General features: G+C 44.2%; 1 protein-coding gene across 2 annotated transcripts in view; it reads right to left on the bottom strand.

The window, feature by feature from the left end:
* LOC144584842 (solute carrier family 9 member C1-like) overlaps positions 1–17,760 on the bottom strand; it is a 34,420-nt gene extending 16,660 nt beyond the window's left edge. Inside the window, exons 1-8 of one of the 2 annotated variants that reach the window (XM_078381979.1) lie at positions 17,246–17,760; positions 14,181–14,281; positions 12,664–12,789; positions 9,920–10,085; positions 6,021–6,137; positions 4,665–4,826; positions 4,439–4,538; positions 2,250–2,393 (exon numbers count right to left, since the gene is read on the bottom strand). In XM_078381979.1, coding sequence (XP_078238105.1) covers positions 2,250–2,393; positions 4,439–4,538; positions 4,665–4,826; positions 6,021–6,137; positions 9,920–10,085; positions 12,664–12,789; positions 14,181–14,281; positions 17,246–17,441 — 1,112 coding nt within the window. In that variant the 5' untranslated portion in view covers positions 17,442–17,760. The remainder of the gene's footprint in view (positions 1–2,249; positions 2,394–4,438; positions 4,539–4,664; positions 4,827–6,020; positions 6,138–9,919; positions 10,086–12,663; positions 12,790–14,180; positions 14,282–17,245) is intronic. The other variant, XM_078381978.1, reaches the window with a different exon arrangement.
* Between the last annotated feature and the right edge of the window lie 10,141 nt (positions 17,761–27,901).

Genomic DNA, 27,901 nt, shown 5'->3' with positions numbered 1-27,901 from the left:
CAGCATGGGTGCATATCCCTAAAGAAAATAGAAAGAAAGGTGACAGGAAGGCTAGACTAATGTATTTATTAGGATACCAACAGAATAAGAAAGCATTTAGATTTGGTTTACCTAATAAAAACAAAGTAATAATAAGTAGCAGTGCATCTTTTAATGAGCATGCTTACTGGGATAAGATTAGTTTGCCACCTGAACCTATCATCCACATGCCAGACATACAAGAGAATAAGGAAAATGCTGAAGATGAAAATTTCCAGCCAGAAAAAGAGATTAAGAACGAGAGAGAACCTGTTGAAATCCCTTCTGTTTCAGAGGAAAGGGAAACTCATGAGGAAGAGAGGGTAATACCAAGGAGATCTGCGAGAGAACATAGACCACCAGATAGATTTGAACCCAGTGCATATTATTATTATTATTGTTGTTGGTGTTGTTGTTGCTGTTGTTGTTGCTGTTGTTGTTGTTGTTGTTAATTTGATTTATATCCCGCTCATCTGATCAGATTGACCACTCTGAGCGGCTTCCATAAAAAATATACAATAAAGCATTAAAATTATTACAAGTAAACAACACCGCATATAATAAAACAAATCGATAGAAAGAGGAAAGGAAATTAAGTGTTGACAGGAGGGAAGGCCTGAACATATAACCATGTTTTTAGCTGGTTCTTAAATGTGCCCAGCGTAGGGGCTGCATGAATCGCTGGAGGAAAGTTGTTCCAGAGATGAGGAGCCACCGCCGAGAAGGCCCGATTTCGTGTTCGCTCCTTCCGGGCCTCCCTCGGCGTCAGGCTCCCCAGCCTCACCTCCTGGCTCATGCGGGTGATCCGGGTAGATCTAGGTGGGAGCAGGCGTTCCACCAAATATCGAGGTCCTAAACCGTTTAGGGCCTTGTATGTAAGCATTAACACTTTGAAGTCGGATGGGCAGCCAGTGCAGCTTGGCCAGAATAGGAGAGATGTGTTGGGATTTCCTCACTCCTGTAAGGAGCCTGGCTGCCGCATTCTGCACCATCTGAAGTTTCCGTGTCAGCCTCAAAGGCAGCGCCACGTAGAGCGCATTACAGTGATCTAATCTTGAGATTATGAGCGCATGCACCAAGGTAGTGAGCACCCCCGTGTCGAGATAGGGTTGCAGCCGGGCAATCCACCAAAGATGGAAAAATGCGGTGCAGACTACCGATGCCACCTGGGTCTCCATGGTGAGCGTCGGGTCCAAATATATGCCCAGGCTGCGGACTCCACTCTTCGCGGCCAGGGTGGCCCCCCCCAAACATGAGAGAGTCACCCAAGCCACCTACCACGGGGGCACCCACCCTCAGAACTTCCGTCTTGTCCGGGTTCAGCCTCAGCCCATTCTCCTGCATCCATTGCAGTACGGCCCCCAGGCAGCGCTGAAGGGAAAGGACAGCATCACCTGCAATTGGTGAAAAAGAGATGTACAGCTGGGTGTCATCGGCATATTGATGACACGAAGCCCCACATCCCCTAATGACCCCGCCCAGCGGCCTCATATAGATGTTAAACAGCATTGGGGAGATAATCGACCCCTGTGGAACCCCACAGTTGAGACTCCACGGGGCTGAGATGCTCTCCCCAAGCTGTACTCTCTGGGGATGGTCCCCCAAGAAGGAACGCAGCCAGGCCAGAGCCAGGCCGCCTATTCCCAACTTGGAGAGACTCCCCAGGAGGATACCGTGGTCGACGGTATCGAAGGCCGCTGAGATGTTGAGGAGGACCAGCAGAGAGATTTTGCCCCTGTCGGCCTCCCTCAACAGGTCATCATACAGGGCGACCAATGCCGTCTCAGTACCGTGGCGCGGCCTGAAGCCCGACTGAAATGGATCCAGGGCATCTGTTTCATCCAGGTGAGCCTGGAGCTGATCTCCCCCCAGGATGGAGGGAGCCAAATTATGTGAAGAGCAGTATTGAGATTTTGGAGAAAGCCAAAATGGCTCCCGAATCTTCTGAAGGTGCCCTGCTCTAATCTCTCTGGTTCTCAGCATGTGGATCACCCAAGAAAGCTTCACTCACATTAAAAGGAGTGACTGTTTCAAGGAGATTGAAAATCTAAAAAAAAAAAAATAAGTGTGATGCTAGATATACTGGACCTACTCAAATGTGAATCCTGTTGTGTTCAGTGGGGTTTAGTCCTAAGTAAACATGCATAGGACTGGAATCTAAGAGTGTTTAGCTAAGGAGTAGTGAATAGGTGGGCAATATGAAACAAGACAAAAAGAAAAACAATTCTTACCGTATAAGAATAAGTGAAAGGTAGACCGTTACTGTATAAAAGAAAGTGTGGACATCGATAGAAGGATAGGTCTTCTGTCCAATCACAATTCCCATTATTAAAAAAACCAAAAACTGTGCCACAAAGGTCAAGAATGACAATAATCTGTTTAAGAAAAAGCACATGTTAAATCATGACACTTGGGGAAGTGTTATACAGTAATTACTTATCACATGAAACATTAACATATCTAGAGCATCTTCCACCTCTTGCCCATCTGCTGCAAAGATTTCTATTAGTAAAGGTTGTTCAATGATGCAATTGGGATTATATTTTGAACAAATTGAAGAGGTAGACCATCCCCATTTAATAAAACAAACCCAACCCTGATATTCAGAGGCACATTGCCTTCAAAACTAGAGGTAACTAGTATTTATGGTCTCTAATCTGTACTTGAGTGGATTTCATCCAGGTTCTTCTTCATTTATGTTTTTTTTTCTTTTCCTTTTCCTTTTTCTTAATATAACAATATATAACAAAAACATAAATGACAAATAAAATCATAATTCAAATATACAGTGTAACTCATCACCTTCAGGAATATAAATTAATATTATATAAATTTATATTATATAAAATTCTCATCAGGAGGTTTCATCTGAGTTTATATCATGTGCCCCACCTCTTTCCAAAAATATAATGCTTTTAGTGTTGGGGTATAACCTCTATGTTTTGTACGTACTCTCCATTTATGTTTAGCTGCACATATCCAGTTATTTCAGTCAGGGCTGGACTCAATGAACTGTGAATGTTCGTTCTTACATTCCTGCCCCACTGGTTCAGTTGTGGATTCACTATTTGGTGAACATTCTACTGTCTTTTATAGCAACTGGGCATCTCAAGTGACAATTTGGCATTTGGAGATTAGGTAGGTAGGTAGGTAGGTAGGTAGGTAGGTAGGTAGGTAGGTAGGTAGGTAGGTAGGTAGGTAGGTAGGTAGGTAGGTAGGAAGGAAGGAAGGAAGGAAGGAAGGAAGGAAGGAAGGAAGGAAGGAAGGAAGGAAGGAAGGAAGGAAGGAAGGAAGGAAGGAAGGAAGGAAGGAACAACACATAGGGCAAAATCCTGTTAGCAGAAATTCATGCTCTGTTAGCAGAACTTTGTGCCACCCTAATCTGGATTCGGAACTGGAAGCCTCCTTATCTCACTCCTTTTGTATTAAGAGGCTCCCTGGGGCTCCCTTTTGTCCTCGGGAACCGTTTGAGACCCTCAGGCTGGGGAGGGGAAGCCTTTCAGAATAAAACCAATTCTGCCAGATCCCTGCCAGCTATCGTAGTCCTGCCAGTGGCAATCGAGAAGCATGTGGTTTGTTTAAATCTGAAAGGCTTCCCTGCAGTCTGGGGCGCCCAAAGGCACTGCAGAGCTAAAGCAGTCTCAGGCACTGACCACAGATCGCCCCCTTTCACGCCGCGAGATTGGCAAATTATCTGATAACATCTTTTTCTTCTGTGCCTCTAATAAACTATTCAATTACAACTATATCAAGTTGTAAGTGTCCTTCTTACTTTTACAAAATGGAACAATAGTATTCAGTGTTTCTAGTGACCGCTTAATGCTATTTAAAGGCTTTTAGTGCTTCAGTGGGACGTGGTGGCGCTGCGGGCTAAACCGCAGAAGCCTGTGCTGCAGGGCCAGAAGACCAAGCAGTCGTAAGATCGAATCCACGTGACGGAGTGAGCTCCCGTCGCTTGTCCCAGCTCCCGCCAACCTAGCGGTTCGAAAGCATGCAAATGCGAGTAGATAAATAGGGACCACTTCGGTGAGAAGGTAACAGCGTTCTGTGTCTAAGTCGCACTGGCCATGTGACCACGGAAAGATTGTCTTCGGACAAACGCTGGCTCTATGGCTTGGAAATGGGGATGAGCACCGCCCCCTAGAGTCGAACACGACTGGAGAAAAATTGTCCAGGGGAATCTTTATCTTTACCTTTAGTGCTTCAGTACTATGCATCTTTTACTTTATAAGAGTTTGATTTATAATTGAAATTCTATAAACTGATAATCTATATCACAATGTACTGAAAATAGCTTTCAGCCTCAGCAACCACTTCAAATTCTTTGCATTTAAGTTCCTTAAATGACATGTGCAAGGGCAAGTATTTACAAAACTATTCAAAACTATTCAAGTAGAAATATAGCAAATATACTACTTACTTATCAAGGAGCACATCCATTCCTGGACTAAAGTTTACCGCATCCAGGCAAAGACCTAATGCACAAACAGCAATAACGCCAGACATCCCAAAGCATTCAGCTGGAGACAGAAGAAAGGACCAAAGATTATTATCACTACTGCAGTTCGATTCATCCTCAGACACGTCTCTTTTAAAAGTTAAGCTTTAGTCATTGCATTTGGTAGGAATTAACATGGTCGGCTTACCCAAGATGAAACTTGTGTATGCCACTGACAGACTCAAAATTGCTCTAGGGATCTCATCATCGAAAACGGTGGTGAACAAGTAAGTTATTATTTTCGAACTTAAAAATCCCAATGCCGCACTTCCAAAAATATGTAAAATCAGTTGAAAAAAAATCGCTTGAACTGTGAAAGGAAACAAAATTCAGTCATTTGCTATTTGCATTACACTATTTTAATTTTCAAAGAATTATAAGTACTGTTTTATCGTTAATTGTACTTCAAGACTCTTATGCACCAAACAACTGGCCTGTGTTAACTCATGCTTTTTTATATCTTTTATAAGATGCTTTTAAATATCTATCTATCTATCTATCTATCTATCTATCTATCTATCTATCTATCTATCTATCTATCTATCTATCTATCTATCTATCTATCTATCTATCTATCTATCTATCTATCTATCAAGCATGATTTAAGATTTAAACAAACCAAATGCTTTATATAAAGCATGAGTTAACACAGGCCAATTATATATGTATTTAAAAGCACCTTTTAATCCCTTTTAAATTATTAGGACACACAAAGACCATTGGTTGAAGGGATTAGATTAAATATAAACCTTTTCAGCTAACCTCAGAAATCTCCTACCAGAATAAATCTGCCGGCAGAACTGCCCTGCTGGCTAAGATTTGCCCAGTGAAAGAGTCAGATCCAAATCTCTTGCAGCCCAGGAACGCAGTCCCCAGGCTGTCAAAAGTTAGGCTAAGGCAAGAATGGCCCGAAAGAAAGAAGGGGGTGGACTGCCGCATCACTTCATCTGCTCTAGGGATGCTTATCTGGCCCTTGACCATCTAGTCTCGGGCTCTTAGACTTCACTCCTTCTCCACTCAATTCAGTGAAATGTTTTGTGCTGACTTTAGTAGGAACACGAAAGCACCTTTTAAGCCCAGCCCAAAGCATGACTAATCATCTATTTTTATCTGGGAGTACAATAACACTCATTGGGAGTTACCTCTGAGTAGAGAAACACAGGATTTCATCATTAATTCTGATCCAAACCAGTATCTTTCACCAAGGGCAATATGCAGAAAACTAAAATTTAAACATCGTTGTTTGTATAGAACATGCACATGTATGATAGTTTACTTCTGGCACATTGCAGTCTTCTTTTGGGACTTAAAAAAATCAAGCCTAAAACTGAGGAACTTCTCAGTGTTAGGAAAAAAAAATTCATTACATTATTTCTTCTGCCTTCTCACCTCCCTCCTTAATCTCCTTTATAACATCCCTTCTAACATTTAACAATTAGAGTCGCGACACAGCACAAATTGTATCTTTCTGCAAGAAAAAAATGACAGGAAGCAATAGACTTACATCTTTCCAGATTATTTTGGAACATTAGGTCGGAATAAAATGGAAAAATAATTGTGCTGGCAGCATCGTTTAACAAAGATTCACCTCTAATTAGGTTAATAAGTATGTTTGAAATACCTAAGAAATGAAAAAAGAAACATGTCTAATTTGATGCTTGACAAGTGGTTAGACAGTTTAAAGAAGTGTGAATTCCCACAATTTGAATCCAGCTGTATTTTTATCATGTATAACATCATAAACCAGAAAAAAAAGAATAACATCCTGATTTAAAAATTCTTAAGTCTCCTTACACCTACTCTAAAGTTCCCACTGTCTAAAAATTAGATGATACAGTTAGAAGCAAGGCTGTTTTAACATGTAAAATGCATCTTTTTAACATGGAACAAACTTGTTTCAGATGCTTTCTACCGCCTTTGCTTGGTCAGAGGAAGAGAAGCACAGCCTTTGTTTGTAAGTCCGATGGTGGAGATGTGGAGCTTTGCGAGAACTGCATGTCTGGAAGAGGAAATCTGCAATATTAGGAAATGTACTCTTTTTTGAAAATAAATATGCAGTTTGGCTTTCATTATATCCTTCAGCTGATATAAACTCTGTGGGAAAATGTAGATATACTTTCCCTGCCGCACGCAAACATTACGTCATGTAGAACTAACCCATTTTTAATTCAAAGAGCCATTCAGTTTCACAGAACTGCGAAGCTCCGTCAAATGACAGGCAATTCTTCTCCCCAGTTATTTCCGAGGCAAAGAAGGTTTGATTCATTTCCTTCTCCTTGTTTACTTCACCGTCCTTCTCTTCCTCTCTCTCTCTTGTCAGCCTTCTGGCCTCCGTGGCCTTGGTTCTCCTCTTCTACGCCAAAGGCTTAAGCACCAGCGGTTCACCTGGGAGTCACCCCTCCACAGTCTCCGGCACCCCACCAGGACAGGAAAAGAATTCAGGGATGAAAAAACTTGCAGGTTTACTCTAATAAAGACACTGTCCACCTGCGGATACTGGATTTCATTTTGCTGTGCTTCAAAGTGTCTCCTTTCCTGCTGTGGGTGTGCTAAACCGATACCTCGAGGTTTGCTCTTTAAGTGGGGGTCGGAGCCAGAGACAACTGGAGCGCGCGAGGCATTCAAAACAGCTTTATTCCACCGGTGGAGATACAGCCGGTGCAAAGACCGGGATGCACACCAATAGGCTATTTCAGATGGTTTTTATACCCTTTTTAGACAGAAAGGCGGCAGATGGCAACTAACTCTACCAGTCCACACTTTACAGGTATTCCTCTCTTCCTCAATCAGCAGGCGACACTCGAATGGTCTCCTTGCAAGGCAGATCCGTCCTTTGTGGGCTTCAAGAAACAGAGGAAGTGTTTTCACAATAAATAGTGCAAGACCCTACCCTTGGGAAATGGCATTCTGAGTAAGACCTCCGGTGATAACAACTCTGTGGCAAGCTTGGCGAGGTTAGCCGGCCTCTAGATAGGTCTGGCTAAGTGAGAGATTATGCGGCAAGCCCAATGAAACACAGAGAAATACCCTTCATTAAAGGAGCATTAAATATTAAAATGTCCCCAACCTTTCCCTTTCGGAACTGCTCTCGAAAATGCCACATTTAGCTGTAAAGGCCACAAGCGAACTTTTGTGAAAGAAAACGTTCTACTACTGAAGAGGGGCTGTGCAAGAGATTCTGAAGTAAGTAAAAAAATAATCCATCCAGTTTTAACGGGTGATGTAGCCGTGCATCTAAAATGTAATCCTCAGCTTTGTTTACAAAAGTCTGGTTATTTCTTTGCCCTTCTGTTGAATGCCTCCAGAGAAACCGACTTGTTTCAACTAAAGCTACTTGCAGAAACCAATTGCTTTGCTCTTTTGGTTGTTGTGGGTTTTTTGGGCTCTTTGGCCGTGTTCTGAAAGTTGTTCTTCCTGACGTTTCGCCAGTCTCTGTTGGACAGAGTTCCTACTCCAGTCCTCTGAAGATGCCGGCCACAGAGACTGGCGAAACGTCAGGAAGAACAACTTTCAGAACACGGCCAAAGAGCCCGAAAAACCCACAACAACCATTAGATCCTGGCCGTGAAAGCCTTCGCGAACACATTGCTATGATCTTTGTTTCTCCAGAGGAGAACCAGCATCTTGTCTTCTTCTCAGTGGGCTTTGCAACAGTCGTGTGCTATCTGCATGACTGACTCATTCAAATCCATACTGTCTATCTTGAAACTGAGTTCAGTGAGAGACCTTAATGGCTTGAAACAGGTAAACTATTTTCCATCCTATTTTACTTTCTGTAATATTTTGCCACCTCTACTTTAAAAGAGTTCTGCAGAAAATTGTGGGCTTTCACATTTGTGAACTTCCAATTGTTAACAAACAAAAAAAATTGCTTACCTATAGATTTTGTCATTAATATTATCTTTTTTTCTTTGCCACCTATCAATAGCCCATCTCCACTTGTTAATAAAACCGACCTGAAGAATTAAAATAGTTTCCCCAAAGTTCACGACACCAGTGTTTTTAAAATTGCAATTAATTCTACAATTGTAAACATTTTGTAAATTTGGAGCTCATTTTCCAGATTTTCCCATAATATTAAATTAATAGTTCAGTTGCAGGCATTTTAGGGAATTCATCCAAGATCTCAAAATCATTTAAAAGAATGATCAGCTTGTTGCAGATTGAAGAACAAATTGTGACTTTTTTTGGTCATAGAATAAATTTGCTTAATCTTCTGCTTGTGTATTCATCTCCTTTGTTCTCTTCCTCTTTTGTGATGAATGACAGGCAAGAGAAATTCTAGCCCTGATTTACAACACACTGCAGCTTCCTGGTTTTCTCCAAATATAAAAAACTGATTTCGACAGACCTCTGATCTTAACTTGTACAAGCTGTCAAAGTTTATTTTCCCAGTTTCTGGAAAAACATGGATCCATTCTTTAATGCAATATCCCAAGTACTTGACGAGGACACCCAAATACAGCCCTAAAATTAGGCATATTTTGCTCCTCTGTATTTCGAGAAGAATGCTGGTTTCAGGGCCAATTACACTACATTTCCCACAGAATAAAATCAAGGTTAGAGCTAGACCTCGACATTTGAGCTGCACTGTTCCCAGCTGTCCTTTCTGTGTTCCCGAAGGGTTTTCCCCATAAAAATTTAGAGCCAGTTCAGAAATGAGCAGAGTCACACACCCTGCGTAGGTGCGCTGACAGTCTGCTTCCCCATACGGGGAAAATATGCCTGAAAGCTAAGTAAGTATGAAATCTGATTTGATGAGTGACATTGTATTCATTTGATTGTTCTTTATAAAACCATCAGTTAGTTATTTGGAAACACCCACAACAGTTACTCCACATGGCTGGTTACAACTAGAGATGGGGGTTTTTGTATACGAATAGGAATCCCCACACACACAGGTGGACATAATGAGGAGTGAACCCAATGGGGCTGGACGGTCCACCCACTGATCCGCAGCAGGCACTGGGGGGCCTTCCAATGGCTCCGGAGATTGCGTATGGCGAGCCACTCTCCGATCCAGCAGAGAGGCTTGTCATCCTGCCTCCTGCCAGGAGTGGCGAGCTGATTGCGATCTCCGGAGCCATGGGAAGGATCCACAGCACCCGCAGCAGGATCAGAACTGTTCGTGGACCAACCGGCCCCATGGGGCTGGACCCTCGTCATGTCCACCACCAGTGCGGGGGTATTCATGTTCGTATACAAATACCTCCATTTCTAGTTAAAACCAATATTGTACAGTTGGAGCAAATAGAAAATGAAGGCTCTTAATCTCTTGTGAAATCACTCCTGGCTGGTTCTGGGGGGAAAGGAATGGACCTCCGTGGCACCTGCAGTGCTGCTCTTCATACTTGTGTCCCCAGGGATGCACATCTCTTTAGAAAAGCAATTTCTCTTACTTACCAACATTTTTTACTGAAGCCACAGAGAGCAAAGGGTCTGTTGTGCTAAGAATAATGCCAAACAGCATGCTGTCGTCCCAGGACCAGCTATGTGCATTAATTTTATATGATAACAATCCTATGCAAGTAGAATTCATTAAAAATCCGAGAACAGCAAGAATAAACACCTGTAAATACAATACATATATATACAGTATTGGAATTAAAATGTACACAGATCATTTACAGTATCTCAGAATTATTTACTACATCCATTTATATTAAATGAAGGGAGGCAGGACTGAAGTTTTAATGTCATGGGAGTATGAATGTTAAGAAACTCAAAATGACTGAAAGTTTGGGAATGTAAGAATTACAGTGGGGTCTCTACTTAAGAACTTAATCCGTATTGGAAGGTGGTTCTCAAGTGGGAAAGTTCTTATGTAGAATCTGCATTTCCCATAGGAATGCATTGAAAACCATTTAATCTGTATCTGCTCTTTTCCGTCCATAGAAACTAATGGGAAGCTGCTATTCCGCCTTCTGCCACTAGAGGGGGATATTTTTTCTTTTTTTTTCCCCTTAGGTCAGGGAACAGTGTTCAAAGCACTTCTGACGAAGCTAATTTTGAAGCAATGGACGGAAAACCAATTAATCCGTTCTGGCTGTTTTTTTTTTATGTAGAGGTGCGTTCGTACATTGAAGCATTAGTTCCCATACGAACTAATGCAAAGCTGGTTAATATGTACTCTACCACTAGGGGGAGAACTTTTTTTAACCTAAGATGACCTACGGTTAAAAAAAGAGCAGGAAAGTTGTTTTTTCCTGTTCTTATCTGGATTTTTGTACTCAAGAAGAAGCAAAATTTAGCAAATGGAGCTGTTCTTAAGTGGAATTGTTCTTAAGTAGGGATGTTCTTAAGTAGAGACCCCACTGTATGTATTTATACCAATCAACCCGTTTACACACATTAGGGAGGTTTCCCCTTCACCCTTGTCTGACTGCAATTTCACAACAGTTCATGAACACATACAAGACAACTCACTCACCTCCCATAACCCCTTGAATGGTTCTACACCTGAGTAAAGCTCAGTTTGGGACAGTGCTATAGCCCGGTTAACGTCCTGACGGCACCCAACTCTATCCCCTCAGCATATGCTCCACTAGGCACAGCTCCTGCCTATTTGCTCAGTTCCCACACATCAGAGACAAAAAGCACAACCCACAGTAGAATCAGGGGTGAAAGAAGCACCTCCATCAGAACAGGAGGGTGGGCAAGGATGGCCCTATAGCTCAGGCACGGGGGACTCCCACCAAACGTTCATCCCGGATAATCAATACATTCTTGTCAAATATACAGCCTGCTCACAGGGGTCCCGAGCAAGTCCTCCGTTCTAGTGGCTGCACTTCCTTCTTCCTGAGCTGTAGAGGATGCTCGTCATGCTCTGAGCAAGAGTGGATGCTCAGGATGTTCCCTGAAGCCATCCAACAGTCTGGCAGCAGGCATTGAAAGCATGTGGACCTTCCACAACCCTTCGGCTTCAGGTTGCACATGGACATATTTGTCCCACAAGGCTGTGAAGGACTTCAGAAGCGTTTTAGTTTGTGAAATGAGAAGCCCACCGCCCAATTTCCTGGTTTCATTTTTAAAGATATTGGCTGAAATCCTGTTGCACACTTACACAAAAGGCATGACTTTTTAAAGTGAATTCCTGCACGCTAAGAAATCTCTGTGGACATTTATCTAGTGCATGTTGAGATACACGACTTTACTTAGCTCAAAATGCTTCAAAGAGATAAAAACAGTCAAAAGCATCCAATATATTACTCAAAAATATGATGATTTAAAGAGGAAGAAAAAGGTTAAACAGAGATTAAGTTAACTAAAGATGGTTCCCAAAACAAGACGTATGGCTCCTTGGCCAATCATTTTAAAATGGTGCATCCATTCAAGTCCTGCAATGGCTATTTATTTGACAATATTGTAAACAAATCTAATCTTCCAAAATATATAAAAGAAATACTTCCCTAATCAACCTATTATGCCCAAGGATCCGCATTAATCCAGTACAAAATTCAAAGCCTTTTCACAGCAGCTACACACTGGGTCAACATTTTCACTTTCTTTTGTGGAAAACAAAAACTTTGTAATAAATAGAAAGTAAGTGACCGAAAGGAATAATGAGGAGAAGACACTGCTGAAAGAACTGTATTATTATACAAAAGGCTTCTAGGCTAAGCTCTACAGTATGTATCGTTTGTAGATAGAGATTTAGGCATATGTGTGTATATATATGTCTGTGTATGGATATGTGTATATATATTTTAAAAATGAAAAAAAAAACATTTTCACTTTCTGATAGCTTTCTCAGTAATCCTTAGTAATTTATGTTACATATCACATATAATGGAAACTTTAACTGTTTGGAACTCCCCACCTATTAATCTCAGTTTACTTCTCAGCCACTTGTTGCATATTGATTTATTCCAACAGGATTCCTCAAATTTATTTATATAATTTTAACAATAATGCAGAACCAATGGGGGAATGACTTTGGAGGAGATTTTGGAGGAGAAACAGCTGGTACTTAAGCACATCTGCAGTCTGCACCCCTTCTCCTCCTCCTCGGATTATCCCCTCCTGAAGCCCCTGTTGTTCCTCAAAAGGACTGCTCTGACGACACACATTTCTGGACAATCCGGTCCTTATCCTCGTGTGTGAGGACAGTAAACTTCTAAATAAAAACCGGACATTATACAACTTACCTGACAAAATGATTTTTTGAATACATGAAAATCCATTTGAAATGCCGCTGTAAATATTATTACTGGTGTAAACAGATGGAAAAACAATTCTGTATCAATCTCAGAAAAGGTCTTCACCATAGGTAACTGACAATATAAATGAAAAGAAGATATCATTAGCTGAGAATGATTTATTTATAAAATATAGATAAGATATTACATACTTCCCTCCTTCTGCCCCACAGAATTGAGGCCTCTATTTATTTATATTCTATACCAGAGAGAAGGTAGATTGGTGTTGCTTTTCTAGAGTAGCTTACGGTGCTTTTTGATAGAGCAACAAACACATAAACATTTGAAGCAACGAAAGCATTAAAAATACTTAAAACCTGACACTTTTGATACAGTGGAAGAACTGATCTTAACTCTATTTGGATTTGTACTGGGGAAATCACACTATCTTTCTCTTTTTTTCTCTCCTTTCTTTTTTCTTCTCTTTCCCAGAAGAGAACCGACTTTCCCAAAACCAGTTCTGAAATCCAGATCACATCCTCCTCCCAATTGGATAAGCAGCGCCCTCGGATCCGGCTGTCGCCCCGCAAACACCCAGCCGTTTCCCTTCCAAGCCCTGGTAGGCGGCCTTCCCACCGCCTTCTCTTCCCACCTCTCTCTGGAGGATGGAGACGGCTCTGCTGGGGGCCAGAGGGGCTTCCTTCCCTGGGACCCCGAAACCCTCCACAGGCAGGTTAAGGGCACAAAGGACAGGAGACGGATCGTTTCTAAGGTGTATTTTAGATCTAAAATTTCCCAGCAGAGCTCTTCACTCTCGAGATGGTGTCCTCGGTACGTAGAATGGCTCCTGAATTCTGAGACATGCTTTTTGCAAGGCGCTTGTGATTCATACTCAAGATTTGGATCTTCCGGAAAATGATCTCTCACTAGATCCCTGGCTTTGGGGAAAGATACACTAAAGTGTTCAAGGTGCCAGAAAGTGAAGGATCAATTTGATCTAAACAATGATCCAGAACCTGGGCGGGGGGGGAACATATCAAGCCACATTCCTAAGAAGCAGAGGACAAGGAGGCATAGGTCCTCTAGCAAAGAAATCCAGGAATAAATGCTAACAAAGGACAACTTCTGTTTCCTGTTGAATACATTATTAGCTGATCCACCAGCTTATATCTACAAATGTACACAAAGTAATAAGGCACCTAGCAGGCCAGGTGCAACTGTATCTGTATTTTTCAACTGGAACAACAAAGGGTCAGATTCCAACTGGCACAAGCTTTTGAGGATTGATATGCTATCACGTTATGTACGGCACGAGGGTGGGGATATTCCAGTCCGTCAGTACTTATTGTGCTACGAAATGAAAAATATTTCCTGTTGCTGGAATTTATTTTTGATGCTGCAAGAACACCCTTCGCAAACTACAAACTTCCCAAATTGCAAACTACTATTTTCTATTCATGCGTACAAGAAAATATATATTCTGCTTTCTTTGTTTTCTCCCACTTCATTAAGTGCAGACACAGTACCTGCGACGTCAAACGGGATACTGTTCCAAGTGCGACTCCAATGAAAAATGTGATAATATATGCAGGAGTATTTTTTGGTACAAAAAGTATGTTCACCAGAGCTGAAAGAAAGAAAGGACTGCTAAATAGACATGCAGTAAGTGGAAATTAAGCAACAGGACTCAAAGAGGCAGAAATGGACAACATATCCAATGCAAGTAACCCAGCTGGGCTTTCATATGCCTGGCAAGGCAGGGGTGGGGGTGGGGAAGCGACCCAATCAGTAACACATGAACCCTCGTTCGATAAACAGTATATTATCATCTTCTCATCAGAGCATCCTGATAAGCGGATCAGAAGATGAATAAAAGGACATCTCAGATCATATTGAAGCCCATGTCTTATCATTCCAGAGAATCCTGTCTTGCCTGGGTTCAGTCAATGCTAAAAAGGGATTCTCAAAAATTTCACAGTGATGTGGGCAGAATAGAGATGGGTACTTAGCGCAGTTCGGTGGATCGGGCCCACAGGTGTTGCACAGCTGCTCCAGATCCTGCCCCCCACCTCCTCCTGCAGGCACCCTCTTGGAAGCAACGCTGCAGCCTTTCCTGCTCCGCCTCCTTCTCTGGGGGGGCGCCTGGGGGAGGAGACGGGGGGGCAGAATCCAGGGTGCTGGCACCACACCGGCGGGTGAGGACCTGCCAGGTGGCACCCAACTGCTGGGACAGCGGGAAGTGCCCGTCTCTAGGGCAGAGCATTGACTCTGGCGAGAAGAGACCCTCCGCACACTCACATCTTCTTCGGCGTCAATCATTAGGGCCGGGAAAGATCGGCAGTAAAACTGCCGTTGATCAAACATTGAAAGAGACTCTCGTGGAATACCAATCAAATAAATTTTGACAAATAGTTTGAGACCAGTTCCTTGAATATGAATGTGCAGGACTACAAAGGGTCAAAGGGGTACTAATTATGTGAAAACAATGCTACAACGAGTTAAAAGGGGTTTGCCAATCTTGATTCAAATCAAGATTTAATTTTTTAAAAAATTGGAGGGGGGGTTGGACAATTTAAATCAAATATCTTTTTTTTAGATTAATCATTATTTAATTTGAAGTTTTAAAAACATTGATTTTTAAAAGACTGTTAATTTTTCTCCACGCTGTTTTGTAAGACTGACCTAGAGAAAAGGCTGTGTAGCCCTTATGATTGCCCTAATGCAAAAGCAGGGTGATACCTTTTGAGCCATTTAAAAAAAAATCAAACAAATTGGAAGCTTTCATACAGAAAATGTGGCTTCATCTGGCTGGGCACCATCCCCTTCACGAACGGCACAGATAAGCCTTTGTTTGAAGTTTGGGGTGGAACCTTCTAACCCTGCAGCAAGGAATGGCGCTCAAGGCCGCGGACACCCCACCCCACCCCGGGCTGGTGTTTGCAACCCAGGCCTGAACTCACCTCAGGCCAGGACGGAGACTTGCCCTGGATTTTTAGGACTCTGAGCAACAGTTTTTCTGTGGTACCATGAAGCGGTGATGCCCAGCCTGACGAAGGGGAATTTCCCCCATGAACGCTGGCAATTCATTTGATATTTTTAGTGGTTCAATAAAGGGATCACACTACTCTTGCATTTTTATTTTATAAACATCCTGTAGCCGTGGCCTTCTCTTTAGTGACCAGCAAGGTGGACTGGATTTAAATCAGAATTTAAGTTTTTAAAATTGGATTTTTCTTTGACAATTATACTTTAAAAATATTTCTTAAAATTTAAAGCATGACCCTGCCAACCAGCTGCTTCACTTCACAGTGTAGAAAGACACACCTGAAGCTCTTCACAAAGCCCAGACCTGGTCAAAGAGCGGCCCGAGGGCCACATACGCCCCGCGAGCCGCTCCTGTCCGGCCCCTGGACCGCTTTGAACATCAAGACCGTTTATAGCTTTTTGTCTAAAGTTATTCAGTTGCTTACCTTTAACATACTACAAAAACCTCTTTAGTATTTCTGTAGATTAACGAGTTTAAAATAAAAGCAATCATAACATCACTGTTTCATTTTATTTTTAAGTAAAGTTGGTTCGGGCCCTGAACACCGTTCAGATTTTTAATGTAGCCCCCCCCCCTAGAAATAAATTGCCCACCTTTGACTAAGCCTAATATTAGCATTTCAACTGCAAAAGAAAGTTGGAATATAAGATCTGAATATTGGCTGAACTTATTTTATTTAGTTCTCTGTTTACAAAATCATAATGAAAAGAAATTCGGTTTCATCAGATTCAGCATCAGCACTTCCAGTGCACTCCAGTAAAATGGGATGTCATTTCAAATATAGAACTGATGCTCTTATTTTATGTCCTTGAGCAATAACTATTACACTTCTGGTAGACTACCCAGCACTACCTCTAGCAGTTCTAGAAATAATAAAACCATCAAAAACTCCAAAATATGGTGCCAGGCAAATCCAGAGAAGCCCCAACATGAATTTGCCGAAGACTCTCGGATTAAGAGTTTAGAAAGGCATTTTCCAAGCACAAATGGACAAACAGCAAGACAAATAGCCGCTTTGCCAAAGAGATTCTCATTGGTTAAACAAGCACAGTAGAAAGGATTCCCTTCCCTCCCAATACTGCTGTCTGAATAAATCATCCCATCTCATATCTTATTTTTTAAAAAAAGAAAGAAATCTAGTCACAGTGTTACTTCTAGCTTGGCCTCATGCCACATATTGATGATCCTCAGACAGAAAGCAGTGAAAGGAAAGGGACCCAATTAGCCTCCACGTCCCTTTGCATACAGGAGCTTTAGGAAAATGTGTAAACAGGGCCTTTCTCTCCTCCACTGAGCAGGGGGTTGGACTGGATGGCCTTAAGAGCCCCTTTCCAACTCCTCTTTGTCTTTGGTCGCTGCTCCCGTGCTGTGCTCTCTCTTCCTCCTGTTTCAAACAGATTTCTACGCAGGGGATTCTTCTGACTTACTTCCTAGGCCTGGGCTTCGGGGACAGAGACCAGTGCTGAAAATTAAAATGGGGAACCAAGAATACACCCAATGGCTAAATTCCATTTACATAAAAAATCAAAGATGAATAAATCCTACCTCCGACCAAGAAGATGACGGACACCACCAATAGGAGGGTGAGGCAGGGTTTCAGCTGGAAGAACCACGCCTGATCCTCACCCACAATTTCAGGAGTCGTGGGAATGGGGGAACCCAGGGGAATCAAATCGATTTTCCTCACGGCCCCCACAGTTAAGGCGGCCATCAGCAGAAACATGACCTTTAAAGGCCTCATGCTGCCTCCTTGCCAGCTCCCTTTTGCTCCAAAAAAGCCAGGAGGTAGAAAGACGGCGGCCTTCGCCTTCCAACGGTCCACCTTGACGTTCCAACGGTCCGGCCGTGGTCAGGAGGATGCATCTCCACGGCAACGGACCGGGCCCCCCGCATTCCGAAGGGAAGGTTCTCGCTGGCCTGGGAGGAAGGGGAAGGAGGCAAGGAGAGCAGGACGAGTCATGGGGGGGCAGATGAGGTGAGCCCCCCCCGGGAAGCCTCTTTGGGGGGATGATCGGAGCTGCTGCCGGCGGAGAAACCGGGAGCGCCCGCTTTTGCTTTGGATTGCATGGCTCCCTTCCTTTTCCTATCAACGGCCGTGAGGGGAGCGGGTTTCGAAGGGCAGGAGGGCCTCCGGCCTGTCCCCATCCACGGCCAGCCCACGCCCTCCCCTCCCCCGCCTCTGGGACGGGGCCAAAGGGGGGGACAGGGCTTTTGGGGAGTGGAAGGGCGGCCAAGAAGAGCCGTCGGCAACGAAGCCCCCCCCCCCGAGAGGCTTTGCAGAAGAGCACCAGGGAGAGCCCGCCGTCCATTTCTCTCCCAGCTTCTCTGAGGAATGCCACGGAAGCCCCAGGGAACCGGGCAGCCTCAGGGGGGGCGATGGATGCCACCGTCCCTGCGGAGGAGAGAGGCCTGGGATGTGGACTGCCAGCTCGGACGTCTCCACTGCAAGCAGGGCCTGCGTGGGTCTCCCCCCCTGCTCCCCCCCAATGCTTTGAGAGGGTGCCTTATATTGTTGTACCCTGTGAGGTCTTCTCCCTTCTGCTACACGGCTTGAATGGGTGGACTTTTCAGCAGGTTACATAAAACAGGCGCAAACATTTAAAGCCTGGACCTACTGCTGAATGGGAAGATTCTTTTAGATTGAGAGGCTGACTGATAAAGAAATATTAAGGCGAATGAACAAAATGGATGTGTCTTATGTAACTTTCCAGCTATGCTGTCCTGATACGCAAGGCGCACCTCTTCCTCAGGAAGGTTTTGTGGATGAGGAACTCGAGATAGGAAGAAACTCTTTGTTCTGAGCAGGTGGAGTGGACCTTTCCATGCGGTGATGTTCACAGATTATTCACAAGGTGGCACTGACTGTCGTATTTTTGTGCCTTTTTTTGCATTGTTCTTGCTTCAGCTGCCTCAAAGTCTTTGGAAGGGCAAATGATTGGGAAAGTGGGCGAAGGAAAACAGGAGCGATTGTCCCCAAGATTCAGCAGACAGGCTGGAAAGGAGAGTACATGAAACAGGTCAATTTAAGGCAAGGGCCAGCATAGTCAAGGCAGTCGGGTGTATGTGTGTGTGTTCCTATCTTGTATATTGGAATGTATATTTCTCCACCTAACTGGCACAGTTGGATGCTATTATTTAGCACAGTCTACATGTTTTATAAAAGGTTCTTGACGTAAAAGAAAAATAAATTACCCAGATTCTCTCAGGGAATAATTTTGGACTTAACCCTGCAAGCTGTTTGGAGCAGGGAACCCTTTTTCTGTGCAGAATGTGTTGATGACACCATAGCTCTATAGGAAATGCCATGCGTTGTTGAACTGTTCTAATCTGGGTTCTAATAACTTCAAGAGTGACACGAATCTGAGGTTGCCAGCCTTCGGAACGGGCCTCATGGCCTGTGCTGCTCAACCCCAATTTGAGCTACAAGCCCAGGCTAGGTGACAGAAAGGGCTAAACGCTGCGACGATGTTTAACCTGCCAGGCCTTGCAGATTAATTTCTTTGTACACATGAAGGGGACATTTCCTTCTCATCCTGTTGGCGACCGTTCATTACTCAGAGCCCAGCTGCGCCCATATCTTGATGTTGGGGCGCTCACCACTTTGCTCCATGCGCTTGTAATCTTGAGATTAGACTACTGTAATGCGCTCTACATGGGGCTACCTTTGAGATTGATGCGGAAATGGCGCAGAATGCGGCGACCAGTCTTCTCAGTGGGACGCGAAAATATCAGCATATTTCCCCCACTCTGGCTGCCTTGCATTGGCTGCCCGTTCATTTGTGCATTGATTTCAAAGTGTTAAGGATGACAAATAAAGCCCTAAATGGTTTAGGACCTCGGTATCTAGCGAAACGCCTCCTCCCACTTAGATCTACCCAAACCACTTGTTCTAACCAGGAAGGGCACCTGAGGGGCCTTACGCCGAGGGAGGCCTGGAGAGAAAGAACAAGAAACCAGGCCTTCTCAGCAGTGGCCCCTCGCTTTTGGAACAGTCTGCCCTCAGAGATCTGTCTGGCTCCCTTGCTGGGTGTTTTTAAGAGCCAACTTAAGACCTGGCTTTTTAGGCAGGCTTTCCTTCCTGTCATCACTTGATTATTTATATTTTTTCCCCATACTGAACTATATTACTATTGTTTTAAATTTTATTATACTGTTTTTATTACATGTTTATTGTTAGCCGCCCAGAGTAGTCATGTGTCTAGATGGGCGGGGTATAAATTTAATAAAATAAATAAAAAATAAAATCTGTCATGTCAAGTAGGTGAGCAGTTCCCTTGTCAAGTGGACCTGAGCGCGTCAACGCAGCAGCTGAGAAGCTCGCGTCCCGGCTCAGACGCTAATCTGCTCAGGTGATGAGCAGAAGGCGAGGGGAACCTGGATCCCTGCTCATTAATGGCCTCCAAGCTGCCAATAATCCAGATAATCGCAGCTCTGGGCAAAGATCAACAAAGTCCTTGACATTCAGCTCCTCTCCTGCCAGCTTTGCTCCACCTCCTCCCCATTTCTCAGCCTTAGGGGGTGTCTATTACTCTGAGGTATGCTAATCAGCTGTAGCTGGGGAATGGGACACCTTGTACCTAAACCCCCCCTCCCAATTACTCACAGCCACTAATTGGGGGGGGGACTTCCCATTCTGCTCCAGAGTCAGGACATCCTGGAACACAAATAGCAAGTTAAATCATGCATTTGAAGAGATGGCAGAAGGTGTGTGCATTTGGGGGCTTAGGGGATGTTCATGCCCTGCTCTTAAAAGGAATTGTGACGGAAGGGATTTTTCAAGAAATTTTGAAGGACCGTAGCAGCCCACTCCACTTGGCACTTCATAGACACACGAAGGAAAGCTTCTTTCTCTTACAACAAATATTATTTTGGCTAGTGTGGCTTCCCTTGAACACCTGATTTGTATTGTTGAGCAATGGCAAGTTAAGGAAAATTAAATGTAGGGTACTTCAGTCCAGTTCAATGAATTCTGAAGTGAACCAGGACTATGTGTTAACTTTAGAGAAGGCATATAGATACTATGATCTCATTGTGAACTGCAGGATGGAGAGCCATGAATGCCGTCCGTGGATAAATTTCTGCTAATTAATCTGTCGGGGATTGTATGCCAATGACGGGCAGGCCTGGAGCCAGAAGTCCAAACTGTTTGCTTATAAAAGGTTTCCGAAATTAAGCTGAATAGCACTTTATCCACCTTGTCACGCGGAGAGTTTCTTTCTGTTTAGATGGATTGTGTTCTAGTCAAAACCCCTTATTTTGGTGGGTAGCAGCTACATGGAGCATGTGGGTCAGGGAAGGTCATGACAGCTCTATAGCAAAACAATAAAAAGATCAAAAATCCTCACGAAATTACAAATCTTGGGAGCCCTTTTCACATAGCTCTACCAGTTAAACTGGTATCAAACTGCTGTAGCTACTTTCTAGCTATGCTGCAAGGTCAAAAGGTGAGGATCCACGCCATGAATATATTCCTAAATCTATGCCAACCAGGTGTACTCTGTTCCTGGGGTTGGCAGGCGGGAACTCTTGCCCCTTCTTTTGAATGGAGAGAGAAAAGTTAAATCAGGAATTCCAGGAACGAGCTGTTTACAAACGTCAGAGTAAACCAAGCCAAACTCAGAAGTTAATTGGGAGTGCGTTTGCTGACGCCTGCCTCGTCTCTGTTCTGCAGAGAAACTGGCCGTGAAGCTGGCTGGGAGCAGGGAGAAGACGCGGCTCCGCCTGGGCAGGGGCCCGGTGACCCAAACAGCCCCACAGGGTCCCACGTCGTCCTGTGAAACCTCCAGTTCTGTCTAACTCAGGCGCTTTGACCCAAGCAACTTTCTGGAGGGAGGCCGTCCCTACATTTGCTTGGCATCCTGGCAAGTTTCAGGTGTACCTCTCTTCTGATAAAGATGATGCTGGTGGATTCGTGAGCTTCAGGACCTCCAATAGTATAGAAGTGCTTTGCTTGTTCAGAGGTCAGGCTGCAGACATCAGGTTGAGACAGAATCAATCTGAAATATTTATTTTTTTTATTTACTTTCATTGCTATTTTTACCATTTAGAACCTGAAGAATACATCACACTAGTAGGGTTCATTCGGTGGATCGAATAAAGGGAAGCTGGGATCATAACCTGACAAGCAGCAAATCAGAATAGAGGGGAAAATAGTGGACAGATTGTGGAGAGAAGGCTTTGGTGTGTTGGACGTAGATCCTCACAATGGCTGGACAGAGTCTGTCTGTCTGTCTGTCTGTCCCGAGTCGGCTTATGCGAGGTGGGAAAGGTTGGCCAGGTGTAAATGGACCACTTCCTCCCTCTGGTGCTAAAGCATCTCTGTGTGCGCGTGATCCTTTTCCTTGCTTTAGGATCTGAGTTACCTGCTGAGCTGGGCTCAGGAGAAGCCACGGCTTTTTCTGGCAGAAAGAGGGCCTTGTTCTCTCTTTTAAATAGGGAGGAATGGAGAGAAAACCTGGAAACCTTGCAAAGGCTCCTCAGCCCCATTCTTTCAGGGAATAAGTTCCTAGTCCTCAGCAAACCGAACAAAATGGCAGATTTATGATGGAACATTAGAATCTTTCTTCTGACAAGTTTGGAGGCTGTGTTTTTTGGACAGAGGTGCCAGGATTGGAACCCACAGCCTCCTGGGATGAAGACATTCCACCAAGCTGCCTCCCCCACCCTTCAAACTACCCCCCTCCCCGGGGGCTTCTGTTTGTTTCTTGTGTTCACCCCTCCCTCCCCAGCACCCCATGGCTGCACGGGGTTGTCTTCCTTGGCCTCACGGCTGATGGCCCAGTGAGGACATGGTGCGAGGGGCTTGGCGTTCGGCTAGCGCGCCTCTTCTTTCTTCCCACCCTGCCCTTTCCCGTAAAACTCTGCCAAGCCGAGTTCGGGTGCATGGAGGGATTCCGCCGACAACCGCAGCGTTTCCGTGGAATTCGGCTGCAGCCCCAATGGTCCGTCCGCGTCCTGTCTCTTTGTGCCAGGGCAGCGTGGGTCGCTCACCCCCTTTCTTCTCTCCCCCGCCTCCCTGCCCGGCTCAGTCGGCACTGGCAGAGGGGGTGGTCACGACTCGACTCTGTTTTGCAGAAGTGGGGGAAACAGAGGCAGAGGGAGAGGGAGCCGGAGGCCGAGGGCGATACGGCAGAGAAAGCTGCTTCTGGGGCCATCCGATCCCCTTTTGTGGATCCGTTCATTCTGCTTGAGCGTTCGTGCACCTTTATTACATTTTTTTTTCTTTGAAAGTGGTGTGGGAAGTGCTTTTTTCCCCAGGAGGTATAATTTTGGAAAAAGTCCTTCTGGCTTCATCTGGGAGGGAGAGAAGAAGGTTTGTTTGAACCTGCCATCTGCAGTTTTATGGAAGAATTTAAATGAAATATCAAAGAATTCTGAAGACTTGACTTCGTGCCCTGCCAGGGACGTTGGAGGCCACAAAGTGCTAATTAGTCCTTGAGTCGTCAAAGTGTCACACGATTCTTGTTTTGCTGTGACAAACTAACAGGCACTTCTCTTTGAAAATTATGTGAACATTGCATTGAGTGTGCATGTTGTCTGTTTCCCAACTCTCCAGCGGTGCTCTCTTCCTCAACTAAAATGGTTTAAATGTCCCCCCCCCCAATTTTTTCAACCTAACATCCTCTGAATATCTCTAACCACAGTTCTCATCCTCCTCAGTTCCATTGGGAATTGAAGTCCCCCAGGCTGGGTCCTTGCTTTGGTTGTGAAGTTCCTTTTCCCCACAAAAGTCATCTGGGGGGGGGTAGATCCGAAGTTCATCCCCAGACCTTCCTTGCTTGGCTGGGCCGGGAACGTCTCCTGTGCCTGACCTTGCAGGGTTGTCGTAAGCAGTCGGTCTAGAGCCATGATTCCTAAGCAGCAGGGCAGGATGCTTCAAGGAGAGAGCATGACTTCCAGGAAGATACGTATATTTGGGGTGGAGAGAGCCGCTTTCAAACTTTTCTTCCGATCTTAGAAATAATGTGTTCCTTTAAAGCCCACTGGAGACTAAAAGATTTGAGATGTTTTTATGTTCCTTTCAAACCATTACTTCCCTAAAGTTAGACGTTTCCCTCCCTGTTTGATGCAAAGGGGAATTTCCATCTTAACACACACATTTTAGCCAACATCTGATTTTATTGGGAAAATAGGAAAAACAAAACCCAGAGTATACCTCCTGATGATGGTGTTATTCTGTGCTGCCCAGTTGCCTCCAACTCATGGTGACCCCATGGATGAGCGATCTCCAAAAGGTCCCGTCCTCCAAAAGCCCTGCTCATTTCTCCAGCCCCAAAGTCGTGGCTTCCTTAGGGAGTCCGTCCATCTCCTCCTGGGGTCTTCCTCTTTTCCTGCTGCCTTCCGCCTCTCCCAGCAGGACGGTCTTTTCCCCAGAGATAATCCTGCCTTCTCAGGAGGTGCCCAAAGGAGGACAGCCTGAAGTGTTGTCATTTGTGCCTCCAGAGAGAGTTCAGGCTTGACTTGACCCGGGACCCCCTCGTTGGTCTCTCTGCCTGCCCAGGGTATCTGCAAAGCTCTCCTCCGGCCCCACCTTTCAAGTGAATTGCACCGGGTTCTCTCTCTCTCTCTCTCTCTCTCTCTCTCTTCCCACCACCCTTTGGGCGGGTGCTTTATTCCATTAACGGTTTCCACCTCTTTTGTTGACGGGTCCTCGTGATCTCACTAGCTGGAAGCAGCGCTGGCCTCCTGATAAGTCAGAGTTACATACATAGTAAAAGTAGAAGGGGAAGTAGCTGATCTTCAAATGATTGATGAAGCCTTTCAGAAAGCCACTAGTTCTTCTGTCACATCAGGTTTTACATTTTGCACTGGCTTGATGCGGCTCCTTGGGCATAATCGGTTGATTAGGGAAGTATTTCTTTTACAGTGGGGCCGTGACTTACAGGCGCCCCGACCTGCGCACAATTTGACTGACAAACAGCTCCGGCCGCGAAATTTTGCTTTGACTTACGGCCGGAGCTTTGACAAACGAACAAAAACAGGCAGTCCAATTAGCAAGACAGACAGACCTCTCACGCTGTAATTTAACAGAATATTTGGCCCAGAACCACGAGAATGCTCTTAAACATTTCCCTAAGGTGGCCCTCAAGCCTGGCCTGGCTGTCTGAAATGAATATCCAGGTTTCTCCTGCAGGGTGGAGAGAATCTGGTCCAGCGTGGATCTGATTTAAATCAAAGTACTTTCAATCATTATTTAAACTTTACACCAGATTTTTAAATGATTTATATTTTACCTTATTTCCCCGAAAATATGATAAAATATGGGCAACTTTGACCAAGCTGTTGGTGGTTTTCGAAGGAGTCGCCTTGTTAAGTTTGTCTGAGCGTGCTGGCAAAGTGAAAAGGCGAAAAGAAAGGGGGGGGGAGGAAAGGACAAAAAATATATATATACTGTGGCACTTGAACACGTTGGTTGCCATGCCAGTTTTGATGGGCAAAAGTCCATTTCTTCAAACACCAATCCAAATATGGCTGGTGTGTATAATAATAATAATAATAATAATAATAATAATAATAATAATAATAATAATAATAATAATAATAAGAGTAAGAGTAAGAGTAAGAGTAAGAGTAAGAGTAAGAGTAATAATAATGTTACTACACCTATATAATATATATTATATTGTATGTATTATATATAATATAATATATATAATAATAATTATAATAATTTTACTACACCTGACATCAAGGGAAGGAGGGAAAATGAAAAGAGGAAAACACACACACACTTAAACTATCGAAGAGCAGAGTTTATTTATCAACTATAAGTCATTAAAATACGTTAAAATAAAATAAAAGCAGCAGGTGAGATAATTAATTAAAAAGCAAATACAATGAGACGTAAATAGGAATCAAAAAGACAAAGGTACAGGAAACAAGCGAGCTCGGATGTTAATTGCAGCCAAGGCAAAGTTTGCCACGTTTAAGGTGGTATTGGCGTTGATGTCAGCCAGGAGCCAACAGACCTGGGCGAGATTAGGTCTGTCTTGGATGGAAGTCAGAGAACTTGCCAAAAACCTTGATCGAGGGGAGTGGTAATGTGGACATCTCAAAAGGTAGTGAGTGATGTCTTCGACTTCTCCCAGGTGGCAAGGACAAATTCTTAGATGATAGGGCAGATTCTCGTGTCTGCCCTCTAACACTCTTGAAGGCATACATTGAAAACGTAGAGCGGTGAAGGCCTTGCGAAGGGCGAATGTAGTTATCCAGGTCAAATAATTTTCCATGACAAAGGTTGACTTATAGAGTGGGAGTGAAGAGGAATAAGGCGAGCTAGAGATGGTGCAGAGGTCACTTCTGATATGAAAAAGGCGAATTGTGTCCTTGAGACTAGCTTTCACACATTTGAGCGGAAGAGCGGTTAAAGAATCTAAGTCGATGCCGTAGGAGTCAGTTATTTGTTTCACAGCACTCACCCAGGATTTAAGAGAGGGGTTGGCCAGTTGTTCTCTGAAGCAGATCTTAGGTAAACTGGTATCATTCATTTGGGACAGTTTATGCCAGTACCGGACTAGTGCTAAATGGCAGGTGGCAGCTACAGAGATAAGGCCTACTTCTGCCCTAAGTAAGGAGGCTGGAGTACTCCGCGGGACACACAAGATGGAACGAATGAAGGTGTTCTGTGCGGCGTCTAGGGTCGAAATGTTTGTGTATCCCCAGATTTCGGCCCCAAAGGTCATTTGGGGAATCAGTTTTTTGGCAAAAATTTCAGTAGCGGGGGGAACCAAGTTGCCTCCTTTAGACCTAGTAAAGTGTAGGAGGGCTTGGATGGCATGGGCGGCTTTGAGCCTTGCTGAGTCCAGGTGTTTTGACCAGGAAAGATGAGGGCCAAAAATAATACCCAAGTAACGAAAAGCTGACACTTGCTCGATTGGGAAGTCCCCAAGCCTCCAGGTATGTTTTCTGCGATGGTTCCCAAAGGTCATCACTTTGGTTTTTGCGTGATTTATTGTTAGTTTTTCATGGCTGCAGTAGGTACTTAATTTGGCCAGTAGTCTGCGTAGCCCAACCGGGGTGAGTGAAAAAAGAGCAATGTCATCGGCATATAATAATATTGGAAGTTTTATGTCCCCAATTGTCGGCGGAAAGAAATCGAGACCTTGGAGCTCAGGTACAATGTTGTTTATGTAAAAGTTGAAAAGAAACGGAGCCAGTAAGCAACCTTGGCGGACCCCCTTTTCGGTAGTAATTTCCTCTGAAAGCATACCATGTGGGCCGAGTCTAACTCTGAGATTGGTGTTTGTGTGAAGCTTTATAAGAAGAAGGAGGAGTCTTTTGTCAATATTGGTTTCTGCAAGTTTCCGCCATAGACGGGATCTATTTATTGTATCAAAGGCCGAGGATAGGTCGACAAAGGCAGCGTACAATTTTTTCCTCCCCGCCTGGGTGTATTTACGGACCAAATGGTGGATAACAAAGGAATGATCCAGCGTTGATTTCCCTTTTTGAAAGCCAGCCTGTTCTTTAGCGATAATAGAATTCTCTGATGCCCATTTCTCCAGCTTAAGGAGCAGGAACTTCGTGTATAGTTTGGAAACCACACAAAGAAGACTTATGGGACGGTAGTTTTTTGGGTCCAATTTGAATCCTTTTTTGTGAATGGGAGAGACAATACTGTCTAACCACACCGGGGGAAATTCACCTGAGTGGTTAATGAAGGAGAACACTTTGGATAAAACATCAGACCACCAGTCTGGGTTACATTTGAAGAGTTCACCTGGCAGCATGTCAGGTCCAGGGGCTTTGTTGTTAGCAATGGCGGTAATAAGTTCATTTAGTTCTTCCTTAGAAACTGGGTCCCATTCAGGTAGCAGGTGAAGTGAGGGGACATTCAGCTCGAGTAAGTGAGTGAGCGAGTTGGTATCATCCTTTTCCCGGTAAATGGCGGAAAAGTGCTGGTGCCATTGGGAAGAAGAAATCTGATGGTCCAAGGGCTCAAATGAAGACTTCATACCTCTGTTGACCAAGGCCCAGAATTTGGCAGGTTCCTTGTGTAAGGCGGCCGAGGATAAGGCCTGCCATGACTTTTTAGTGTGTTCGTCTTTCTTCCTTCTGAGCAGGATTTTGTAGTCCCTCCTCAATCGAGTGAAGGCATAATAGTTAGCAGTAGAACCCCACTTGCGGAGTCTTCTGAGGGCTGTTAAAAGTACGCGCTTCTGGATTAGACAGTCCTTGTCAAACCAGCCGCCTGCTGAAGAA

The sequence above is a fragment of the Pogona vitticeps genome, chromosome 15 (assembly GCF_051106095.1).
Source record: "Pogona vitticeps strain Pit_001003342236 chromosome 15, PviZW2.1, whole genome shotgun sequence".
In the NCBI taxonomy this organism is placed as follows: domain Eukaryota; kingdom Metazoa; phylum Chordata; class Lepidosauria; order Squamata; family Agamidae; genus Pogona; species Pogona vitticeps.
Note: the sequence above shows the minus strand (reverse complement) of the source record. Positions and strands in the feature narration are given on the sequence as shown.